Source organism: Bidens hawaiensis, unplaced genomic scaffold (assembly GCF_021521415.1).
Source record: "Bidens hawaiensis isolate Kalapana, Puna unplaced genomic scaffold, B.hawaiensis_p1.1 tig00027569_1, whole genome shotgun sequence".
NCBI classification, from domain to species: domain Eukaryota; kingdom Viridiplantae; phylum Streptophyta; class Magnoliopsida; order Asterales; family Asteraceae; genus Bidens; species Bidens hawaiensis.
In genome coordinates this window covers 161,253-185,369 of record NW_027494469.1, presented here as the reverse complement: position 1 = coordinate 185,369, position 24,117 = coordinate 161,253, and the positions used below count along the sequence as shown (strand labels likewise).

The 24,117-nt window shown below is 35.7% G+C and overlaps 2 protein-coding genes across 4 annotated transcripts; one reads left to right on the top strand and one right to left on the bottom strand.

Annotated features, from left to right (window-relative positions):
- The first annotated feature begins 11,107 nt into the window (after positions 1 to 11,107).
- Positions 11,108 to 19,234, top strand: LOC143575658 (uncharacterized). The gene is made up of 5 exons (XM_077059966.1): positions 11,108 to 11,257; positions 17,297 to 17,455; positions 17,538 to 17,710; positions 17,783 to 18,855; positions 18,913 to 19,234. Exons 1-5 carry the CDS (start codon positions 11,108 to 11,110, stop codon positions 19,158 to 19,160), a joined length of 1,803 nt encoding a protein of 600 aa, XP_076916081.1. The 3' UTR covers positions 19,161 to 19,234.
- A 1,555-nt stretch (positions 19,235 to 20,789) lies between these two features.
- Positions 20,790 to 23,830, bottom strand: LOC143575662 (phototropic-responsive NPH3 family protein NPY2-like). Of its 3 annotated transcripts, none has more exons than XM_077059971.1 (5): positions 23,487 to 23,830; positions 23,211 to 23,280; positions 21,962 to 23,131; positions 21,073 to 21,454; positions 20,790 to 20,995 (listed from the first exon to the last, which is right to left on the bottom strand). In XM_077059971.1, exons 1-5 carry the CDS (start codon positions 23,543 to 23,545, stop codon positions 20,790 to 20,792), a joined length of 1,887 nt encoding a protein of 628 aa, XP_076916086.1. In that variant the 5' UTR covers positions 23,546 to 23,830. The 3 variants fall into 3 exon arrangements, with proteins under 3 accessions (XP_076916086.1, XP_076916085.1, XP_076916084.1); XM_077059970.1 differs by having other exon boundaries at positions 20,790 to 21,031; positions 21,112 to 21,454; XM_077059969.1 differs by having other exon boundaries at positions 20,790 to 20,956; positions 21,052 to 21,454; positions 23,487 to 23,829.
- Positions 23,831 to 24,117: the final 287 nt, after the last annotated feature.

Sequence of the window (24,117 nt, the reverse complement as noted above, 5' to 3'; positions counted from 1 at the left end):
TCAAAGAAAAGATTTAATGTTTTGTAACAAATGATTGATGTTTTATATTCCGCGAAAAGTTTTAATAAACTCTGATTTGAAGAACTGTGTTTATGAGTAAATCCGACGCTAAAGTAGGGTCACCGGGAGAGGGGCCTTACAAGCGTTCTTCTGTTAACGTTTCTGCTTTGTTTTTTTTATTCTAACTCCATTTTTTGCATATAAACTTCAAAGTTCATTCAAACATATGCAAACTACTAAACAATAATATAAAAAAACATATATTTATGTGTTTTAATTGTTGTTTGGTATATCAAAAGGCACCGTTCTAAATAAGTATTTATATCAAATATGTGCTTTAAAAAAGATCCGCTGGAGAACGACTATAGATCTGTGGGCAACCACACAACCATTGCCAAGTGCCACACAGACACATGTGCAGTGTGCACAGACACTATAATATCCGGGTATGCAAAAAAATCTAGTTCGGGTATACAAAAAACCCGGGTTTTGGGTATTAATAGAACCCGGTTTTGGGTAAACTAGAATCGGGTTTTGGGTATTATCGGGTTTATATCGGGTACGGGTTCGGTTTCGGGTTTCAACATTGAAAGTCATACCCTATCCGTACCCTACGGGTAGGGTCAGGTCGGGTTCGGGTATTAAAAACTCGGGTTTAAAAAAACCGGTTTCGGGTTTTTTTTCGGGTCCGGTTCCAGGTTCGGGTTTTTTTTCACCTCTACACACCAATGACAAGATAACGTGGCCGCTAATTGGGCTTTCTCTGATCTGCTTCCTAGATAGGCATTGTGATCATGTGATGAGGTAAATATTTTGGGCTCCCAAAAGCCCAAAGATTGAAACATCTTACGAGAACATGTAAACCTTTTTTTTTCCCCTGAATTGCTGAGGTGAACTTGTAACTTGTAAGCAGTGATCTAGTATGATTTTCTCTTTTTACATGGCTATTTATCATGTTCAGTACACACGTTTTAATTATTTCTTTTTAAAAAACCGTACGCAGTAGACTAGTAGTATAGACTTTTAGAGAAGTTTAGTCATTTTACCGGCTGAAATCAAAAAAATATGATCCAAATGACAATTATATATTTATTATAGAAGAATTATAAAAAAGCCATTAAGAATAGCTAGTTGATGTTTGGCGGATGGTGTTGGTTGACCTCAAGCTCTGGCAACTCTCCTCGGCCGCCGTAGCTAACTACGGTCCTTCATCGCCATCGGTTGAATCTAATAGTTAGTTGAGTGTTTAGTAGGTGGTGTTGGTTTACCTTCATACATGATTGTTGTTTTTCATTCATGCTTTTTGCGATTCTTTTCTCGAGAAAGCTACCTTGAACATGCTTCAACCATCATTAGAGGAGGCAGTATGAAAGCAGGGAAGCAAGCGGTCACCAGTGAGACAATGCCCCCCCCCCCACCCCCTCAATATCGAAGGAAAAGTTACCCACTCGTGTAGTATATCTCCAGCTTTTCTCAATGGATAACGGCTACATAGCCGTTATTGAGCTTAAACAAAACTAATTATTAAAATTCAACTCTTGCATAATATTTTACACCAGTCTTAAATATTAGAGGTGATCATGAGCACGATTATGAGCGGTAGCCTCCCTAGATTCAATGGTTTTGCCATGCCAGAGTTTGGTGTCACTGCTTCCAACAAAGACGTCAAAATCCTCAACGAGTCGCCATTAAACAAAGAAGTTGCCCATTGATCCACATCAAAGTGTCCATTGAAGACTTGAAGGGGTAAACGCAGTCAATGTTGTAAAATCGCTAGTCGCTAGTTGGGCGGTGGGGTGAGGACTAGCGATTAATCAGGATTAATCGAGATTAATCAGGATTAACCAGATTGGACTTCAATGTATATTTTTCAGTTTTATATATACACGCACACATTTTTATATGTAATTTTCAGTTTATACATACACAAAACACATTTTGGCTGGAAATTGGCTGAAATCTCGCTGGAAACCACTTATTTTTGTTGGAATTTCACCGGAAACTACTGATTTTTGCCGGAATCTCGCCGGAAACCGTCGATTTTGGCCCGAACCTCATAAAAAAAGTCGGTTAAGTCTAGTTAATCTTGATTTTGGCCGGATTTAACCATTGACCGATTAATTGGCCGATTAGCCCAAAATTAATCAGTGAAGTGGGGGCTAACGATTAATCGGGGATTAATCGGCGCCTAGTCGGGAATTTTGCAACACTTAACGTAGTACAATACCGAAATGAGTATTATCTTGTTGATAGGATAAACTTAATTAGTTGAGCAACTTTTGTTAAATCATTTGCTTATGCATATGAAGACAAAAGGTTCAAGGGGATGAGAAATGAGTTTGCTGCGCTATAGCTCGACTGCATGCATCTGATGCATGGGTCCGATTCATTCGAAAATCACAAACTTTAAAATTCAAAAATCAAATTTAAGCTTAGTTTAAATTACTTGTTCGTACCATGAAATCCCACTAATGTATTAGACATGTAAACTTATTTCAAGATAAAGTAAAGGGTGGAATATAGAATTTTGTCATGCTTTTGACATGCCAAAATGATATAAATGAAGTAAAATGCAAACACGGTGTTGGATTTAAGAAGTTTAGCCTTTAAAATGATTAAATTACAGATTTCATATCTTGAAAATGATATAAATGAAGTACATTTAGTCAATTGAAATTCTTTTCATTAATTATTTTATCATAAAAAGTTGATTTCATGCATTTTTGATTCTTTTCCAATCTCTATCTTTCCCCGTTTTCCATGACTTTGTAATTAGAAAAATCATATGCCAAAATATAACAAAATGATATTCAAATCTTACTACTATAATAAAAGAGTACTATGTTTTGTCACTTGTCATGCTCTCATGACTCCTCATTTTTCTAACCCTTATCTACTAGATAAATCAATTTAATTTAATTATGCATTTAATATATTAATAATTATATTGTATTAACTTTTAAGATTGTAACTTGTAAGTATCGAATTTGACTTAATAACTGTTGAAAAGTCAAAGCAATACTGATGACTAAAAATGTTGATCTTTTAAAATAAAGTTTATATGTTTTAATTAAAATCTAAATTTGTTCTGCTTGGAATTTTTTCTATGTGGATTTAACTTTTTGGAATTTTTTCTATTCAATTATTTTTCACTAATGCTTGGATTTTAACTTTAATTTTTAAAAGGAATGATTTTTTATTTTCGTCAATAGCTTATTGTTATCCTATCCTTGGTTTGCTAATTGCCTAAAAATATGGTGAACCAACACTTTTTCAATTGACATTTTAAAGTTTCCATGACCAATCAACACTTTTTAATGAAGAATTATTTCCAATTTCAATTGATATTTTGATTTGTTTATTCTTAGTTAAATTGTTTGTTTAATTCATTCAATAGCATCAAGAATCCGACTCCATTACTGTTGGTGCGTTCGTTGACACATTTAGTGTGAAGGTATGTCACTTTTCATTTTAGGTTATTTTCCTTTATTATACAACAACAATATATTTTTAAACAACATTTACTATTTATCGCTTCATTTTTAAATAAGAAGTTGACACACTTGTTACTAGAGGTGCGCAAACCGGTTTTCGGTTTAAACCCGAACAGTTCATTGAACGTCCGGTTCTTTACACTTTAAAGGCCTATACTTTATAAAGAAGTTTTGACAGATTGTATTTATCATCATCTTTTTTTATAACCTTGAAAAACTGTCAACTAAAGCATTACCAAAAATCTTTTACTTGTCATATGCTACCAATAGATTTGGGTCTTCAAGTACGTCAACCAACACTTACGTCAATTGATATTATCCGATCAGTGTTGGTATCTATGTATTGACACTGTCATTACGACTGGAACTAATTACCATATATTGATTTTCAATTGATATTTCCTATTTTCCTTTACAATAAATTGATTTTCAAATTTCAACTGAGCATTATATGGAATGGTTAATGGCTATAAATGGATATGATATGTGAGCTATAAATTAGTTTTGAAGCTAACATATATAGACAGATGGGTTTTAAACCGGGTTAAACCTGTTTTTGACTAACCGGTTCTAAAATATCTTTCTTATTGTAACATAAGCAATTGTTAATATCATCATTATTATTACAATCATATTTAACTTTACAATAAATTGATTTTTCAATGGGGGCATTACATGGAATGGTTAATGAGCTATAAATGGATATGATATGTGAGCTATAAATTAGTTTTGAGCTACAAACTGGGTTTTAAACCGGATGAAACCTGTTTTTGTCTATCCGGTTCCAAAATATCGGCTTCAAACCGGTTTTAGCTAAAAAAAACTCCAAACCGGTCCTAACCCGGTGGTTTATAACTACAAACCGGTTTTTGTAATATCGAGTTCAAACCGGTGTTCCAAAAATGCTCCTTAGAAATCTTAACCAGAAAGAAGGCTTATGTAACGGTACTCGACTACAAATTATATCTTTAGGTACTCGTGTAGTTGAAGCAAAAATTATTTTTGGAATTAACATTGGAGATAGAGTTTTGATCCACAGATCACCATTGACTCCAATAGACAACAAAATAGCATATAAATTTCAAAGACGACAGTTTCCCCTTTAAGTATGTTTTGCGATGACCATAAATAAAAGCCAAGGTCAATCAATATCTAGGGTTGGTTTGTACTTGAAAGAACCCGTGTTCTCACATAGACAACTATATGTCACCTTGTCAAGAGTTACGAGCAGGTGTGGGCTAAAGATTATGATTCTTGATAAACAAGGTAATCTGACCAATACAACCACAAATGTAGTGTACAAGGAAATTTTTTCTTATTGTAAAATAGTTGCGTAATGTTTGTTTTGTAATTTTATTAATAATATATGATAATTGTGTTATGTGTTATAGATTGTATTTTGCTTAATGTTTAAATATTATAATTTTTATTAATTATCCGTGTAATATATGGGTCTCAAACTAGTTTTATAATAAAAAACCGTGCGTCTTTGCCAATCTCTTATCTTTTTTGGCAGGTTAACTTTTGCCATTGACAGATGTTGCTAGTGAACTAAATACTCACTGAATATTCAAGACTATATTAGAAGATTTGTTTCCTCTTCAAAATATACTATAAACTTATTACCAAATTTAAATACGAACCATGAAAAATTCAATCCACAAGATATTATCTTTGCTCGGTTTAACACGCTACTACATGTGGGTTAACAAAGTTAAATTATATTTGTAAATATAGTGAGCACGGTGTTAAAAGCGAATAGTCTAATTTTATAATTGGATCTGATAACTATTTGAGACCGGTTGCTTTGCAACGGATCAGGCACTATGCGCATTACCTATTGGTCTAGTGGTATGGTATTTTTACTATTTCCCCACGTAAAGTGATGTGGTGGGTTCAAATCCTTGCAAGCACAAGGTTTTGAAGACAGTGGAAAAAATTTGTGTTAAATGCGATCATGCTTCAACAATATAATTCATTAATCACAACAGTTAGTTCTGTTAATTAGATGCAAAAAGTTGTTAACAAGTTCAGGGGTAGTTCCATCATTTCATGGAACTTGTTTGGAAGAGTTAAATGATGTTTAGTTTTTTTATGACAACTTATCAAAGTGCAGGGGGCTAAAGTGTTCAAGATGAAACTTGGTTGTGGCTGCAAAGTATGAATGACAGTGAAATCCGAACCCAATGGGAATACCCGAAACCCGACATAATTGGAACGGGTAAAATCCGTCCCATCATGGTTTGGGACGGGTTTGGGTTTAGTTTTGAAATTTTTCGCAGGTTTGGGATTTATAAGATATCCAGTTACCCGACCCAATTACCCGATAAACATTAACCCATTTATCAGATTATATACCCACATAACTTATTGTTGTTGTTTTTGTTGTCGTTGCTGCTGGCTTGCTGCTGCTACTAAGGCTGCTTGTTATGCGGAAAACGACAAGTGGATACTCGACAAAAACCAGACGGGTTTGAGACATGTTTTTTACTAATCGGGTATGGGTTTGGGATTTGCCTAAACCCGTCCCAAACCCGACCCATTGCCATCTCTACTGCAAAGGGGAAGTCGTTATAAGGGTTTGGATTCAAGGCTAGGATTGATCTCATTCATTATGTTTTCTTGTTACAATTCCTTTTGCTTTCTTGTTCGTTTCTTGTTCATGATTGTAAACCCTAACTCAATTGTACTGTTTGATTTCGTTTCAATAAAGATTAAACTGTTAGGGTTTCGTTATTGTTCTTCGTGTGTTCTTGATTAATTCCACATAACCAATAACAATTTGTTGTTCAAAACAAAAAATAAAAAACAAAAAATAAAAAAAAATGTACTGGCCGGTATAGTATCGAAAGACAGTGGGTATACGAAAAACCATATAACATAATGGTTTAACAAAATGACAAGTGGGTATACGAAAAACCATATAGCATTATGGTTTAATAACATGACAAGTGGGTCAAGATAAGTCTTAAGTTACAACTAACATTATACCTATTTTTGACAAAAGCAAGCTTTTGAATCGAATATAATAAAGGCTACATAGTGAAATTCTGTCAAATTTTGCATTGTTATGCATCATTTGAATCAGTGAACATGTGAAAAATTTACAATCTATGTACGAGGGCCCCAAATGGTGATTTTTTTCTCTACCTGATTTAACATGAAAAACTAATTAGGTTAGTGTTAAAGGATAAACGCTATTGAATTTGTAAACGTAAAAGATAAAACAGTTTAGTTTTAAAGATAAAAGACAATGAGTGAAATTTGGTACAAACATAAAGAACAATATCTGTAATTCTATCTTAATAAACTGTTCAAATGTTTGATTGCCGTACGAGACTACGAGTGTGTTGTCATTTATGTGCGTACTACGAAAAATTAAAACACAAATGATTTAATAAATGCTTAAATTAATGTCTAAAATAACAAAAACTAATGTATTTGTTAACATGAGATGATAAATTATTTAAGACATGACATTTTTTAAGCAACCTAAAAAAAACTTGTTCTACATGTCCTCAACTAGTCATCATGTAATGTACGTGGAGGGTACAATTAGAGTCAGGTTCGATGTCTTATATAGTTATAATGCGGCTTGAACTTTACAAATTAACTGAGCTCTATTTGGTTTTATATATTAAGCACACGTATTTACATGATGAATAGCGCAACTAAAACGTAAAATGAGATGTTATAAACAGTTATGTGGCATAACTAATATGTCGACCCATAGTCAGCTGTCATGTTATTATTATAACTTTATTATACGTACATAATGAAAAGTATATTCGTATGTGTTTTAAAAATTAATACTAGTGATATTGTGTAGCTTTTAATATTTGATCATAGAACTCAAACACCATGTCCATCATCATCACCATTCCTAAACCAATGATTGTAATCGAATCTAGCAGCACCATCAGGGACATCTTTCATCACCCATTCGTGACCTTTGGGATAATATATTCCTGTACGAGGATGTGGGATCCAGCAGCTTTCTTCATGTTCCTTGTATTTGTTACCTTGACGTTGTACCTTATGTTCCAATGATTGTTCTTCATGTTCATCATCATAACATTCGTCCCATATAGCCACCTTGTTCATGCAACGTACCACGACTCCTTTGGGAGTAATATTGGTGTTACACCTCCTGCATCACACAACCAAAGTTTCATTATTTGATAATAATAATAATAATAATAATAATAATAATAATAATGATAATAAAGAACACATGCCACATGCTTCAATAAAACCCTTTATCAAAACAAACAAAATGGTCATAAAATGTTGTATATATATGTTCTAGACTCTAACGAGACAATAAGAATAAAGTGAACCGAAAATGCAACATGATTGATCCTACACGGGCACTTGATAGACAACTATTGAAAACCAAAAAATCAGAAAGAACAAGATCGAGACCGACCTAAGGAACAAAGTCTTTATGGTCAATGCAAGTCCGCCTCTAGTCATGGTTTGGAACGTTGGAAATCGGTGAAGAAAGTTTGTTTGTTTGTTCTAGTATGCTACAGAATTTGAAGGATGATGGACTAAAAGGCTTGATGAAACCTTCTCTTATAAAGGAAAAAAAGGGTACGGAATGTAGGACATAAAGAACAAATTCTCCTTTTTCGTTATTTTAGTTCTATAAATTAAAGAATTTGGCACATGAAAAGCAACATGTAGTTTTGCTTCTATTCTATTTCAACACTCTTTTGAACGGATTATAGCCAAGGAATATATAATCTTTGGTTTTTTATTCTGCAAGGATAAAAATTCGTATGTACGTACGTAATGCTTACGGGTTATTTATATATATACATACACATATTAACAATGAGAATATTGGTAATTTCGGATCGAATTTACAAGTCGGTGAATATGAAATAACCTAAGTTGACAAATTGGTTCAATTTCTTAATTGTAATAGTATTTGTATGTTAATGTCTTTTTCACCAAGTTAGGGTTAGATTTATAAATATGGGCTTGTGTGTAATGTATAGATAACTATATATTTTAATGTTTTTGAGTTAGTTTTATCTTTGCAATAATAAAGTGTTTATCAATCAAGAAGTGGTATTAGAGCTTGGTGCAATCGCAAACCAAGCTCGAGGTACCCAGGATTGAAACCAATATCTAGCCGACGCATGGAAGCCTACCACCATCGTGAAGTGATCTAGGCCAACCGATCAAAGATGCTAAGAAAGATCTAGAGATTGAGGACCAATCGCTTCAAAAAGCCGCATCCGATCTTGTTTATTAATTCTAGGAACCACGGAACCAAAGTCAAATCAAACTTTTTTGTCCAAGTTAGCAACCAAAAGATTGTTATTCAATTTTATCGGCTAAATAATTCAGATTTCGATTTCAAGTTGGAAATCAGATATGACTCGTGATCCGAATAACTAGATCAAGAACCAAAGACGATCAACGGTTGATGAACAAGAAAATCAAGTTATCGTTACAATTCCGAAATTACGAGGGTGATTGTTAGTAAATTTGGATCGCATTTACAAGTCAATGAATATGAAAGGATCTAGGTTGTCAAGGTAATTTAGTTTCCTAGTTGTGATTGGATTAGTATGGTAATATTTTGGTCATCATGTTAAGATTAGATTTCCAAATATGAGGTTTGCCTGGCTTTGAATGTGTGATCAATAAATAATTATTGTAACGAATTTTTGAATCAGATTTTTACTTTGCAATAATAAAGTGTTTATCGATTATATCCCTTGAGAGACCTGATAATTAAAAACACATGGGACCTTAAGATGTTATCGAGTAGATCAGGTAAATCATAGTATGTGCTAAGTAGATGGTATATAGAAGATTATCATAGAAAATAGTGAAAACTGGATTTGATGTTTGGTCCTAACAATTCTTTAAGGGGAAATTATTAAATGATTGATGCGTCACCGCTTAAAGGCATTAGGGCTGTTCACGAGCCAAGCCGAACCGAGCGAAGGCTTGCTCGTTGCTTGGCTCGTTTACAACCGAACGGTTGAAATTCAAACCGAACGAAAAACGAAACGAGCCAAAATCGAATCGGCCATTTTTCGATCCAACATCGAGCGATTTCGAGCATTATTTATTTCCTTTTCACTTTAAAATTTTCAATAAGAAACGAGTTTAAAGGCTGTAAATAATATATTTTGTAAACAAATTAGTAGTTTTTAGCAAGGTTGCAAAAGGCGCTAGGCGCTCCAAGGGCGGTTGACTATGGAGTTGCGAGTACTCGGTCTAGGCGGGTGTACTCGAGGAGTACTCAGACATGGTGTTTTATAAAGAAATTAAGTTGTCGAGATTATATATATGCAAAATATCAAAAGTTTACAAAATATTCTACAAAATATAAACGAAAAATATAAAAACAATTAATAATGCTTACATATTGGTTCAAGAACACGTCTCAATTGATGAAAAACATAACTCAATCGAACTTAAATAAGAGGTTTGCGAGTTTAGAACTTTGAATCAAATAATAACAATGAAGGTTGCGAGTTTAAAACCGAAATTAGGTTGTGTTTTAGCGTGAAAAGGAAAAAAAGCAGTGGTGGGCTCTTAGAAAAATTGCTTTTTTTTTAATAAAAGTAAAAAATTTTGTTAAGACCGAGTTGGACCGCCTAGGCCGAGTAGAGCCGCCTAGGTCCGAGTTGGACCACCTAGGACAAAGTTGGACCGCCTAGGGCCGATTCCGAGTTTTTTTTTACCTTGGAGAAGAAAAGCGGTGCCTAGGCCGAATTTTACAACACTGGTTTTTAGACAAATGTGTAATAGGTTGTAAATTTTTAGGAGAAAGAAGTTTTAAGTGAGATATACTGAACATGTAAACAAACTTTTAGTATTCTGAAAACTTGAATCAAACTAATAAAACTATAAAATTAACGAAATAAGAAAATTTTAAAAGGGTTTAAAAAATTGTATACTTATATTTTATGTGTGTTGTCTGTATATTTATATATTTGTTTATATATAATTATATATAAAATAAGTTAAAAATATTCAAGCCGAACTGAACCGAGCACACCTTTGCTCATTGTTTGGCTCGTTTACAAACCGAACCGAGCAGAGCGGCTCATTTACAATAGAGCAAAAACACGAACAAGCATTTTTCGAGCAATTTCCGAGCGATCGACAAGCGCTTTGGACGGGCCTAAAGGGATGCATTTTATGATTTTCATTGGTGGGTTTATGGACAATAAACTTTAATTATTGATCACTCATTTAAAGGGAATCAAGAAGTCTAGTCCTAGATTTATCTCATCGATCACGTTCAAAGAAAATATGTGTTCACCTTTTGGTTAACACTTTGATTATTAATCGTTCATTTCTTTAAAGAATCCAGAGAAGTCTAATCCTAGATTTTCATTTCAAATTCTTAAATTCTGATTACCACTGATTATGTATTTTATCCTTGATTTTCGTTAGATATAAATATATTTTAATATGAACTTCCTTTTTGTATACGGTAGCATCGATAATTGACATACTTAATTTATGGGTTTCAAAGTTTCATACAATAAGAGCGACAGTAAAATTATACAGCTATTTAATGCTATTTACCCTAACTTGAATGGATCAAAGACCATGAGGTATACCTCAGTCGTTTGATGAGGCAAAAGGGGTTGTCATATGGAAGACAACAACGTGGCAAGGAGGCCCGATGTGACAAAGAAGTGTTGGCCCCATGCATGGATGAAGCGTCGCTCGGTGACAAAGACAACAAAGAACAAAGGCTGCTACAAGCCTACAAGGCTGAGGTCTAAGAAGAATTTAAGGAATCCAAAGAATTTGAAATATGAAATTTGACTAAATATAAATTTTACACGCTCTATGGTTAAATGTATTTGTTGTTTTGATAACAATAATAAACATATCATTTTCTACTTTTAATTATCAACAATGAATGTCCAACATGAAACATATTTAAGAAAAACTGGACACAATGATGTCCGGTAAACTTTAGGAGCTAATACAAGCATAATAGAACCAATAGGCTTGTACATAGTCATTGGCAAAGATAAAGCCTTTAAAACACTAAGCGTTTGAGATGTCTTGTGTTCAAGTCTCTCAGATAACACAGAATTCGTCGTTAGGAAAAATAATGTTAAAAGAAAATACAAACATAATAGAAGATTAATGCAAGATCTAGAATAAAACATTAACGCAAGGCTACTAAAACTTTAAAGCTAAAAGCAAAAAATGTAAAGTTCCTTTTATGTTTTTGTCTAATTTCTTTCGGCGCCCCCCTCTGAGATACAGTGGTGCTTCCATTTCCCATGTGACACGCTAAAGCTTAAGAAAAAATGAGAATTTTAGTCTTGTTCTTTTTCTCACCACCATACGGGGGTGTATGGGGCCTTTCCCCTTTTCAAAAGCTAGATCTTTCACTGTTCATAAGAATCACTTTTAGTAGTGAAGTGTTAAAAGAATATAGTTACAAGTAGTATCATATAAGATCTACTAATGAATGGAACACCTATGCACTAATGAATGGAACACCTATGCACTGCTCAACATGATAAAATAGTTAGAAAAACTCTAGTTGATACCTTGTTTCATACCAACCAATATCTTTTGCCTTGCTACAAGGAGTTCATGACTTCGTGTTCTTGTTACATGGGTGGAGGCTTCCTATGTAATCATACTAAGGTGCTGTTTGTTTTTTAAGACAAAAACTGTCTGCAATCTGATTTCATCTGATTTCAAGTCTGCAACTAAATATGTGGTCTGAAGGTCTGCAATCTGAAAATATAATAATATTTGTTTTATAAACTAGATATCATCTGCATAAGCTGAAAATTAGTTACCTGTCATACATTTCACAGTAGATAGAAGTCATTTAACGTCTGTAGACTGCTAAAATAATTGGTGATGGTGTACGAACTGTGGAAGTAGGTGGTGGTGGACGGTGGGTGGTGGTGATGGACGGTTGTGGTTGGTGGTGGTGGGTGGTGGTGGTGGCGGAGTGTGTGTGCTGGTGGACGCTGGTGGTGGCCGACGGTGAGTGGTGGTGATGATGGACGGTGGTAGTGGTAGGTGGTGGTTGTGACCAACGGTGGGTGGTGGTACCACCAGAGTAGACACTTAGTTAAGCAAAGTTCTTCTTTAATCCACAACTGCTTCCTCCAAAATGTGTAGGTGTATTTTAAACATGTCAATCTTTATGACCAAGGATCTCTCATGTAAAAAGAACAAATCGATAAAGGCAGCTCCCGCATCGTTCTGTCCAGTCTATACACGAGAGATATTGGGCCAAAAGAAATTTTGCAGCTCAGATATCACCAACACGTTTTGGACACAAATGGTTTGGTTGAATACCGAAATTCAAAGTTAAATATGCTTAGTGTCATGATTTGGTGACCTCATAGGAATGTTTCAGTATGAGAACTTAAAAACAATTTGTTAGCTCCTAATAACAAAACAAATAACACTAGATATGAGATGTCAAGTGTTATAAATAGTATGCCCTACTATTTTGTTATTTTTAGTCTTCAACTTTCCTCCCCTAAGATATGCCATTGCTCACAAGCATGCATTCAATTTTTAACCAATGAATAACAATTCAATTATTTAGTAGACTATCTATGACACTTATAGAGGAACAAAATAAAAGAAACAAGAAGAAGAATAATAATAAGATATGTTTTGTTACGAGTCATTGAAAAAAAAAGTTTTAAAAATTAACTTAATAGAATTTATAACCGTCACCTTAAAGTTGAATTGTGTAAAGATATATTTTGATGAGTATGTAAACAAATTACCATGGCCGTCTCCGAGAATTTAAATACCTTGGTCGAGCCGAAATAAAAAGGCCCATGGCCTTAACGAATAATGAAATATATAATCTAATTTTTTTAAATGAGGCTTAATGTTGTAACAATAAACATAGAAAAAGATATTATTAAAATCAAATACCGTAATAACTAACGATTAACCAATGATTTGTGAAAATCTCTTAACATTGGGAAAAAAAAAAGCTTGGTTCTTGGTGGCTAGCTTGGTCAACCATGAAGGAGCCTGGTGGTTAACAACGAACCAACAGTGGTGGTCAGCTGGGTTGGTCGTTGTTAAGCATTTGCAAAGAAGGAAGGAATCAAAGAGAAATTTCAATTCATTGTTATTTCTTTTATTTTTTGCATCGGGTTTTTATTTAATTTTTTTAGGTTTTAGATTTAGTTTGGGCCAAATAATTTAAACTTGATTAAATGGATTATGGATTTATGGATAAAAAAGAATTTTGTGCCCAATAATTCTAAGATGGTAAAGAACAATTCATATTTTATAAGTTTTATATTTTTAAATATATATATATAAATATAGATACAAAAAATTTTGGCCCCTAAAAATTACATGCCCCGGTCGACGGTCCGACCGGCACTACCCTGCCGCCGCCCTCGCAAATTACAATATATTATGTTGGAAAAAAAATGTTTTCAAAATTAACTTAATAGAGTTTATAACCGATTTATTCAAAAAAGAAAATTTTGTTAAAGAAACATATTGATTCTTATCATGGGTCAATCTTTCTGATTCCATATGACGTCCTAAAGTCAGTCAATCCATCTCGCTTATGATAAGGGTTTGTTAGGTTTCATCTAGCCTTAGACTCATCAGGCGAGCGGCAATAACTCACAACCCATTTTGTTGTGCAAGCACAACTAGGCACGTGCACATTGATTATTCCGTTGACTGATGAATTTCGGGACTAGCCAACAAACCGAAGCATTTAAGCACAACAAGCAATTCAATCTTCAATATTTGATCCGTGGCACGCTTCCATCACCATGAGGGATTTCCTCGTGCAAGAGTTCGCGGTCCTATACTTGCGCACAAGACTTGCAAAATGCATCTTGGCATGTACCTCCTCATTGCTTGCAATCCCACACTTGCTCCCAACTAGAAGTCGGAGATAGTGCGTTTTGTATTAATGCTAACCTAGTTTAATAATATATGGGAGTGGGTGAGAGATCCAGCAGGTTATGAGGAACTTGAGGAGCTCCGTGGTCTACTAAAGTTATGTGAAAATGTGATGAAAAGTTGGCGAGGACATATGTTGGTCTCTTGATACCATCGGTAGCTTTACGGTTAAGGGATTGAAGAGGTGTATATTGAAAAAATCAATATCAGATACGGGTGAAGTCTTTAAATGGGACAGATTGGTCCCACATAAGATTAATTTGTGTCTTGGCGTGCAATCCTAAGTCGGTTTCCTACATTTGATGCGTTGAAGAAGAGGAACATTCTGGTGTTATCAGATAGTTGCCCAATTTTTGATGAGATTGAGGAGTTGGCGGAACATTTATTTGTTTCGTGTGGGCTCGCCCAAACTACGTGGAGTATAATTTCTCAATGGTATAACTTACCTTCGTTACTTATCTTCAGTTTTCGAGATGCCATGGATCTCCACAAGTTCTCTTCTCTCCCGAAGGAGAAAGCAAAGATTCTTCATGCTATTTGTTTAACCGAAACTTGGTGTTTGTGAAAAAAAAAACGAGTTGGTTCATTCCGGGGTACCGATTATTTTAAACTGACAACCTTGTTGGAAGAAATCAATGTTGTAAAACTCTCGAGTAGGCGGCCGAGTACTCCCCGATTACTCCCTGCCTCGACCGAGTACTCCTTCGGTATTTTCCGAGGAATCCCCGACTATTCTCGAGTAGTCGCGACTCCCCAGTCGACCGCCTAGGACCGCCTAACGACTTTTACAACCTTGGAAGAAATAAAAGTATTAAGCTATTTTTGGATCAAAAATAGAGCAAAGAAGCGCCGGCTTACATGAAAAAATTGGTGTAGATTTCAAGTATAAATATTGTAATTAGGTGCGTTGTTTTTTATTTCGTTTTATTTGATGTTGGTATTTGATGCTTAGCGGCTTGCAAGCGTTTATATTAATTTTTGTTGGCCATTCAAAAAACAAATACCAGAAGGCATAGGATCCTTCCACACCACCTAGGATCTTCACACACCAGTTTTTTTCTATACGGCTCGTATTTGACTATATAGTCGTATAGCACCTGAATCATGCCAGTTTGTGTCGGAGCTTGTCGTTCAACGTTTGTAGTGCCTCGTATAGCCCTATACGGGCCGTATAGAGCTATACGGTCGTATAGACAATTTTTTGAAAAATTTTAAATATTAATATGTTAAATGGCCGTATAGACCTATACGGGCCGTATAGGGTTATACGGCTGTCTAGACAATTTTTTGGACACAATTTTAAATATTAATACGTTAATATCTTACATTTTAATGTAGTACATAACATACTTGGCTAAATATGATATTTTAAAATAGAATAAATTGTTTATTAGCATTTACATAATATACTCGATTAAATAATTTGTAGTTGTACCCCAAGAACATTCGTTTAAAATTATATTATGTTACATAATATACTCGGCTAAATATTCGTATAGTCATTTTCCGGCAGTGGTTAACAGTGGTCAAAGGCAGACTGACTTTTTTTGCAAAAGTTTTCTATACGGTCGTATAGTCCTATACTACCGTATAGGTTTTATGGTGTGTCAGATAACAATACGAGCCATTTAATACATATACGGCTCGTATACGTCTATACGGTCGTATAAGTTGAAAAGAACTGTTTTTTTTTGTCCCTATGTCAGTAATGCGTAACCTATACGATCGTATAGGCTTATACAAACCGTATAGGCATATGAGAGTCTTGTGGGAGTATCACATTACCAAAATCTTGAAACCTGAGCCGTTGTCCCATACAACCAATTTCAAAATATTCTCTATCCATTACACAAATATTATTATTATATTGTAACGGACTAACGGATACTTTCATTATCATTTCATTTCAAAAACCCCCAAAACTCCAACATCCTCTAATCTTCATACACATACATAATAAATCCACATCATTTTCACGATTCATTCGTTAATCATCACACAATTTGAACTAAATGGATCTAGCCTGCTTGGATCTGGGCTGTATCGAGAAGCAAATCACCCGAATCTCCGTTGATTCCGATACAAGCCCTAACGATACGTTGCCGTCACATTCGAAGCCTCCAAAGGTGTCCACGTTTCTCTAATTAATGTTATTCATAACGTTTCTTCATTTTGTAGATTGTTTCGCTTTCGAATTAACTGATTTTGTTTAACTGTCAAGAACAAACCCTAGGTTTAGCGGTTCTAGGTTTTCGGTATCGATCGATTGGGCATTTCAATAACTGTTGGTTTAGTAATTGTTCTTTAGTGTTGATTTCGGTGTGTTGTTTGCTTGATTTGCCATAATTTTATCTTTGTAGATAGATCTATGTTGCGGTATTATAAAATTTCAAAAATGTTGTGTGAGTTTGTTGATATATGTTAGCGTATAAGTAGTTGGCGTGTATGTTTAGTTACCGTATATGTTAGTTAGCGCATATGTTTAGTTGGCATATATGTTTAGTTAGTTAGCGTATAAGTTTGTTTGTCTATAAATACCTGCTTGTAATCACTTTTAGAACTTGAATGAGAATCATGATTTGAATTTACAGAGTTTATATCATTTATCAACAGTGAAATATTTGAAAGTCGAGGAGATGGTAGGTAATATAGAAAACATTAGTAAAGAAGCCCCTATTAAGTCTTAACCATCCATTGAAATACGATCCAACGGCTAATGTGGTTTGATTTAAAGGCTGGATTCATTGTTTGTTAATCTCAACCACAAACTTGATTAAAACTTGTTAGCAGATAATATTAAAGGTAGTTAGATCATGAAGAATTAGGTTGTTGTTACATTATGTGTTGATTATTGTGTCTTACTTTATGGAAAAATACAGAGTAAGGTGTTAAAACAGGGAAATCAATCAAGCCCTCGTGTTCTTAACCGATTAACAACTCAAATTAAAAAGCCGACTAGACGTAAAACTTCACCGCTCAGCTGGTTTCCGCGCAAGAAAGGTGATTCGTACTTAACGAGAAAGTTAAAGTTACTTCAGGTAATGAAAACATATTTATTTATTTAGTCAACGCATTTTGTGGTCAGAGTCAAAACATATGGTCTTATCATTTCGATTACAGGAAGTAGATGGCATGCGCTCAACTCTAGACGAGACACTCGGTGACACAAATCCCCATTTTTCAAAAGTCCTTAGGGAAAAAATAGCAGTTCGTGAAGCTGCCAACAAAGCGATAGAGGCCCGAAAGGCTGCATTAGTTGAAGCATCCTGGTGTCGTATACTTCGGGCATCAAGGTAATCTGCAAAATCCATTCTTTAAAACAGAACATTACTATTGTTCTTGATTTTTATTATATGTACTAACAGGATTGATAGTAAAGAAGCTGAAGATGTGTTGATGAAAGCAGAAAAAAGTGCAAATGAAGCTTTTGAATCTGCAAAAGAAATAGGAGTGATCATGTATGACATACAAGATTGTACAAGAAAGCATTACAAAATAGAATCATCAAGTGGAAAAGGAGGCGAATCTACAACTCACAAGGTTACAACATCGTTTGATACAGCATTTGAGGTTGATAAACAGGTGGCAGCTGCTGTGAAGGCTGCATTCGTCAAGCTCTCAACTTGTGCATCCATTGGGCAACAAGAATTCAAAGAAATCTTGAAAAAAATCAGTCAAAATCCCGATTTAGATGAAAACTGCCAAGATTCGTATGAATTGACTTCAGAATGTGAGTCAGATGCTGGTGTTGAATGTGAATCAAAATCCCCCAAAAATGAGACGGAGTCGAATAAGGAAAGCCTTGTGGACATGATGTTGCAGAGGTTAAGATGTTTACATGAGGAAGAACTTGCTTCCCTTGCCACTATAGTCGCAACATGTGGTCTGAATGCTGCGTTAGCTGAAGCCGAAAACGGTCTTCGTGTTGCTAATAATGATGGCAAGCGTGTTTCTTCCGAAGAATCACTTCCGGGTCTGGACAAGTTCCTGGTCAGACGTTTGACCCGACTTGAAAAAGAGATACAAGATGCAAAAACTGCTAAAACTAAAGAAACATTACACAAAGACAAGGTTGCAACTCAGTCTGAGGTTGTTACCGTTCCTGATTTGGGAAGTATGCTAACAAAGCATACTTCAAAGCTTGAGAAAGAGATAGAAGAGATTAAGAAGAAATGTGGAAATGAATACGAACCCGCCACTAAAGGGAAACCATCTGAAAGACTGAAACAAGACAATGATAGTATACCAAGCCTCGGTGAGGTTTTGGTAAAGCGAGTGTCACGTTTTGAAAAGGAGGTGCAAGAAGCAAAGAAGGAAAAAGAAAATCTGAACATAAACAGAGATAAAAGAAGTAAAGAAAAGGTAATAAATGATGGTGATAATAATAATGTTGAGAGTTTGGATAAAGTTTTGGTAAAACATGTTTCAAGGCTTGAGAGTTTGGATAAAATGGCTTTTGGGGAGATGAAAGAGGAAGTGAAGGTGAATAGAAGAGATAAAAAGAAGGATTTGGAGCATGGTGAAGGTGGTTTGGACCAAATTTTGGTCAAACCCAAGTCAAGGCTCGAGAAGGAGGTGGTTGCTGATGTGGTGGAACCCGATAACCAGGTTAAGAACCCGTTAGTGGCTAAGCGGGAAGCGAGGGAGAGAGAGTTGCAGGAAGCATGGGGAGGTATGAGTTTTGGGAACTCAATACGTCCGCATGTTTCTAGGCTTCAAAGAGAAAAGGCGAGTTTTTTATAATTTAAAATTTGAACATGGAAATTTATTTGTTTTATGATTGTTTATGGTTTTTGTTTGTGTAGGCTGCTTGGATTAAAGCCGAGGAAGCAGAAAGGAGGGCGGATGAAGAGTCAAGTGTCGTTTAAGGTCTAAGATAAAGTTGTTCATCAGTTCTGTAAAGCGTCAATGAACAATCTTATTTGTCTTTTTCATGTTTAGAGTTTTATGAACTCAAGTGTCGATGAACCGTATGGGTCAAAATGAACAAGATTCTGGCACCCTTTGTAAAGGGTCCATGGGTTTTCTGTAACATGTATAAATAAAATTATTCACATATTTACTTGTTACCAAATTGTTTGCAACGGTATTTTTACTTGTTACAAATTAAGTTGTGGTGATTTTACTCTTTTGGCATCGTCCAATCCTAACACAAAATAACAAGCAAAGCGCCACTAAACGGGCTTATGTTTTTGCTTGAACGCGTTTAAACTCGCCTCCACTCAGAACGAGCCAATCTCTGATAGCCAATGAGCGGCTCGTGTACCACATGGGAAGCATGCCTACAAGTTGTTTTAAATAAATCAGATCTTTCAATCATGCATGTGCATACTGCATCAAATACTTGTGTCTTTTTGTTGCGTGCAATTCATAGATGCTGACTTAAAATGTACATCAAGACACTATATTGGCAAGGCAGGCCACCCATTTTTTTTCACAAACAATGATGCATAAGAAATTTAGTTTTATAATGAGCTTCAAAGTTAATTGTTTGTGTGCATTTTATGCCATTTAAGATGCTAGGCTGTCTTATTTATGTTATGTTGAGACTTGAGTCTGCCGGCTCAACGAATGTGGAGGCCTAAATCGAAACAAGAATTTGGGGCCTTTTCATAACAATGGTTAAGAAAAATTTTTTGCTTATTAAAAGTTTTGAACTCATAACCTATACTTTAGTAACAACCAAGCCTACCACAACACTAATACATTACTTTAAGTTTACTTTACCCATTATAATATATCTTCATATAATGTTTTTTTGGACTTGGGGGCCTTAAGTAAGTGTAGGCCTAAAGCCCTAACTTGTTTTCACTATCCCACGAGCCACCCCGTCTTGAGATAATATTCCAAGAATTTTATGCAATTTAATAATGTCTAATTTATGTTATATTCTTTGACCCAATCTAGTAAAACATGTATATACTTAGTTTTGTAGACACTTCTAATATCTTCCCAAGAATTTGTAGATTATATCTTTCATTACACAACAATTATATGCATATTTCTTATAATATGTGTTGTTACTAAATTTATGCATCCCAGTTATACTCTGATTTTCTTTATAAACTGTTAAATGAACAAAATATGCACCAATTCTGTTACAACTTACATTATAAACTTAAAGATATAAACCTCAATTTTCGTTAGATTTCATAAACTTAAAAGGGTTCTTTCTGCTTACCCAATATCCCTAAACTTGACCCTAACATTAAACATTGACCACTTACATAAAATAATAATAATAATACTAAACTTATGATCACCTAACCTTAAAACAAAACATACCTACCATTCTAGGATCTTTATCATTACTAACATAACCCCATCAACAAAAAAGATTATAAGTTTCAGACCATTTAACTGTCAAGTCTTTTAAGATACCGAATGCCGCCCCCTTCTCGAAGGTGTCGATACCGGTTTCACATCATCCGCGTGGTTACCTGACCCGAGACTTCCTGACGAATCCGACTCACTATTCTCCCCGGTCCCACCTTTGCTTGACCATATTTTAGTCAACATTCTCTTTGTAGCTAACAGACCTTTGACTTTATGAACCGGACGGTCTGGGCCCTTGTCGGCTAGCGGGCTCTTTGCATGACCGCCGTTGCGTTCGAGCCTCATTTAGCTAACAGACCTTTGACTTTATGAACCGGACGGTCTGGGCCCTTGTCGGCTAGCGGGCTCTTTGCATGACCGCCGTTGCGTTCGAGCCTCAACGAGGCTACCTCACCCCGCAACGCCCTGAGCTCTTCTGCTGTAGCCACTGCATCCCAATCTTCTTCCGTGTTGGTTGTGGTTGACCTTGAGCTGCCGTGGGACGCACTGTTGAGGTCCTTAAATGGTTTGGGTAGGTCCGGTGTGCTACTACCGGATGAAGCTGCGGCTCGAACCTGTTCAAAGAAGAGGACTTGAACCACTACGCGCAACGGGAGCCTCTCGTTTTGAACTGCGTGCATGCATGCATCAGCCGAAAGTTTCTTGCAGTCCATTAGCCTGCATATTCTCTTCCTATCACTCTTACTGATCCCCGGGTGTGCCTGCACGTTACCAAGTTGTAAGTAATAATCGGGTTTCTAAGTGTATAATATTAGGGGTCACAATTTCTTGCACGACAAGAAAAAAAATCAGGTTTTGGGTTGGCATTTCTAACTCGTTTAGAAAACGGGCCAGGTTCCGGTTGAGCTGTTTATCTAAACAAGTCGTGTTCACGTTGAGCTGTTTAATTAAACGGGCCGTGTTCGGGTTGACCTGTTTAACCAGTTTAGTAACTATTTGGTTAAACTTGTTTAACCTGTTTTTTTACAACCCATTTATGACCCGAAACACGACACGAATATAATCAGGTTTTTGGGTTGGCAAACACCCCGTGAAAAAAAACTGGGTTGTGTTCGGATTGACCAGTTAAACGCTTCGCGCTCGGGTTGATATGTTTTCGACAAAAATTAAGACACGGGTCGTGTTCAGGTTGAATGATTCAACCCGCAACCTGTCAAGTAGCCCGACACTATTGACAGCAATAAGTTATGAGTGTTTCTGAATTGTACCTTTAGATACATATCTATGGCCCGATATATCCCATCATGGGCCGGTCTTGAAAACCCAGAAACTGTCTCAGCAATATCAGTAAACATCGATAACGGTAAGTTCGGGTCCTTTGCAATCTCAGCAAGATAAGAATCAACAAGTTTCGCCACCATTAACTTTGAAGCTTCTGATAATATTCCGCCGGTCGACCGCCTCACTTCTTGAATCTCATTTCCCGGGTCTTGATCCCGAACCATAAACTCCTCAACTATTTTCTGAACCGTCTCCACATCATAAACCATGGGCTCACCTTCTTTCGCCCGAATCAAAAGATCATTAACCGACGCCTCCTCGAGCTGTTGACCAACCCGTTTGACCAACTCCATCACCCCCGTTTCCCCCAAGTCAACGACCATAGCCATTTTCAAAAGCTTTAACAAGAACCCACACGACACACTACCTTTCTCGTTTGGCAATAACCGAACAATCGTGTCAACAACCAACCGAGCTTTAATCATATCGCCACTCGCTACCACACCTTTGTTAAACCCGGGTAGCCTTTTAGAAGCAAACGCCTTTAACGCTTCGCCGATTACTTCATCATGAACCAAACCCTTGTTTAAAATATTAACAAGAACCCGTTTGTACAAATCGAGCTCCAGCTCAGCAAGATCCTCCACCCACCAATCCGCCGGCACAGTCATGCTTCTAACACCTCCGTTTAACACATGGTTACTGTTTTCTTCCGGAAGCTTCTTACGGTTATAAGTATAAGACCAGTCAACCTTAGAAACATCAGTTGAAACCTTACTAACTATAGCATCAATACAATGACTAACTAGCTTTAATTCCTCACATAACAGCATAACCGATCTGGTCGTTTGTAGTACGATGATTGAATCCTTCCAGCTTCTAAGCACGCTCGAGTTCAGAAACACATCGATTTTGTATGTTAGGTTACCTTTCTCCATCGTTTCGTGCATTTCAAGATACTCGGCTGCACAACGCTCATTCACAACGTTGTACGCGTTTAAGGTTACGGTCATACCGTAACAGAACTTGGCGCATATCTCAAATGCAGCGGGACCACCAGGAATGTCATGAATATCGATTTCGTCACCGTTCCCGACACCTTCATTCGTGCTTGCTACTAGTTTTTGTAACCGAGCACTTTTCGACAACAATGGAAACTGCAAAATTGATTATCAAAAAGTATTATTTCAAACGCAACAAATCATGAAAATAACAGGCTGGAAGGCTCGGTCTTACCTTATGAAGATAGAACCTTGCATCTCCTATATTAATAACGATATCGGTTGCTAACTCTGAAGCTACATACCTGCATAGCAAGGTTCTTATTTATATGGTGCTTAAATTAAGGGGATAAAAAAATAATCACTAATAACAAACTAATAACATATACAGATTATTAAGCAAGAAATCAACTTTTTATAATCATTAATTCAAAAACTAACAACACAAATCATGGTTTCTTTACATATTAACAAATCAAATTAAAGAAGATGGAATAAAATAAAAACTTACCAAACATTGTTTTCAGTCTGAAATGAATCAGGCTCGGATCCAAGTTTCATGAACTTCATATTTGCAGCTTCAAAACCCCAAACTATTTATCTTGATTTCACCTCAAAGCAAGTCAAAATCATTGAAATCCCCAAATTTCAGACCCACCAAACCCTGAAAATTGCAAAAAAAATAAAAAATAAAAAAGATCAAGATTGGATTTTTGTTTCAAGATTCTTGAAATAGGGTTCAAGACTGATGATTTCTTGATGAATCTTTTGTGGGTATTTTGAAATGAGGGAGAAGAAATGAGATCTGGGTAAAGGGTTGAAATATATATCATTTGCTGAGAATCTTGAGTGGGGGTATTTTGGTAATTTGGTGGTGACTTGAAGATGAAGAAGAGGATGAGATAATGGGAGTGTGTCCTGGTTCAGCGGCAAAGCCCACGGACTCCGGGCGACCCGGATGGATCAGGAGACAAAACCAACAGTAACACACACTCTTCTCACTAAACTACTCTTTCTCTCTCTAGAAAACCAGTCGAGAGAGAGGATAAAACACTAAAACCAACCCCCACAAACACAACTCTGTTTTTTCTTGTCTCTTTCTTTTTTTATTAAATCTTGAATTTTGACTTTAAAAAACTTTA

Bases quoted from the DNA above. Each gene is read 5' to 3' on its own strand.
- LOC143575658 (XM_077059966.1), top strand. From the start codon at position 11,108: ATGAGGCAAAAGGGGTTGTCATATGGAAGACAACAACGTGGCAAGGAG. The intron at 17,456-17,537 runs GTAATGAAAACA...TTTCGATTACAG, and splicing joins GAAAGTTAAAGTTACTTCAG to GAAGTAGATGGCATGCGCTC. The intron at 17,711-17,782 runs GTAATCTGCAAA...ATGTACTAACAG, and splicing joins CGTATACTTCGGGCATCAAG to GATTGATAGTAAAGAAGCTG.
- LOC143575662 (XM_077059971.1), bottom strand. From the start codon at position 23,545: ATGAAGTTCATGAAACTTGGATCCGAGCCTGATTCATTTCAGACTGAA. The intron at 21,455-21,961 runs GTACAATTCAGA...GGTAACGTGCAG, and splicing joins CCATAGATATGTATCTAAAG to GCACACCCGGGGATCAGTAA. The intron at 20,996-21,072 runs GTCCGGTTCATA...AGAGCCCGCTAG, and splicing joins AGCCGACAAGGGCCCAGACC to CCGACAAGGGCCCAGACCGT.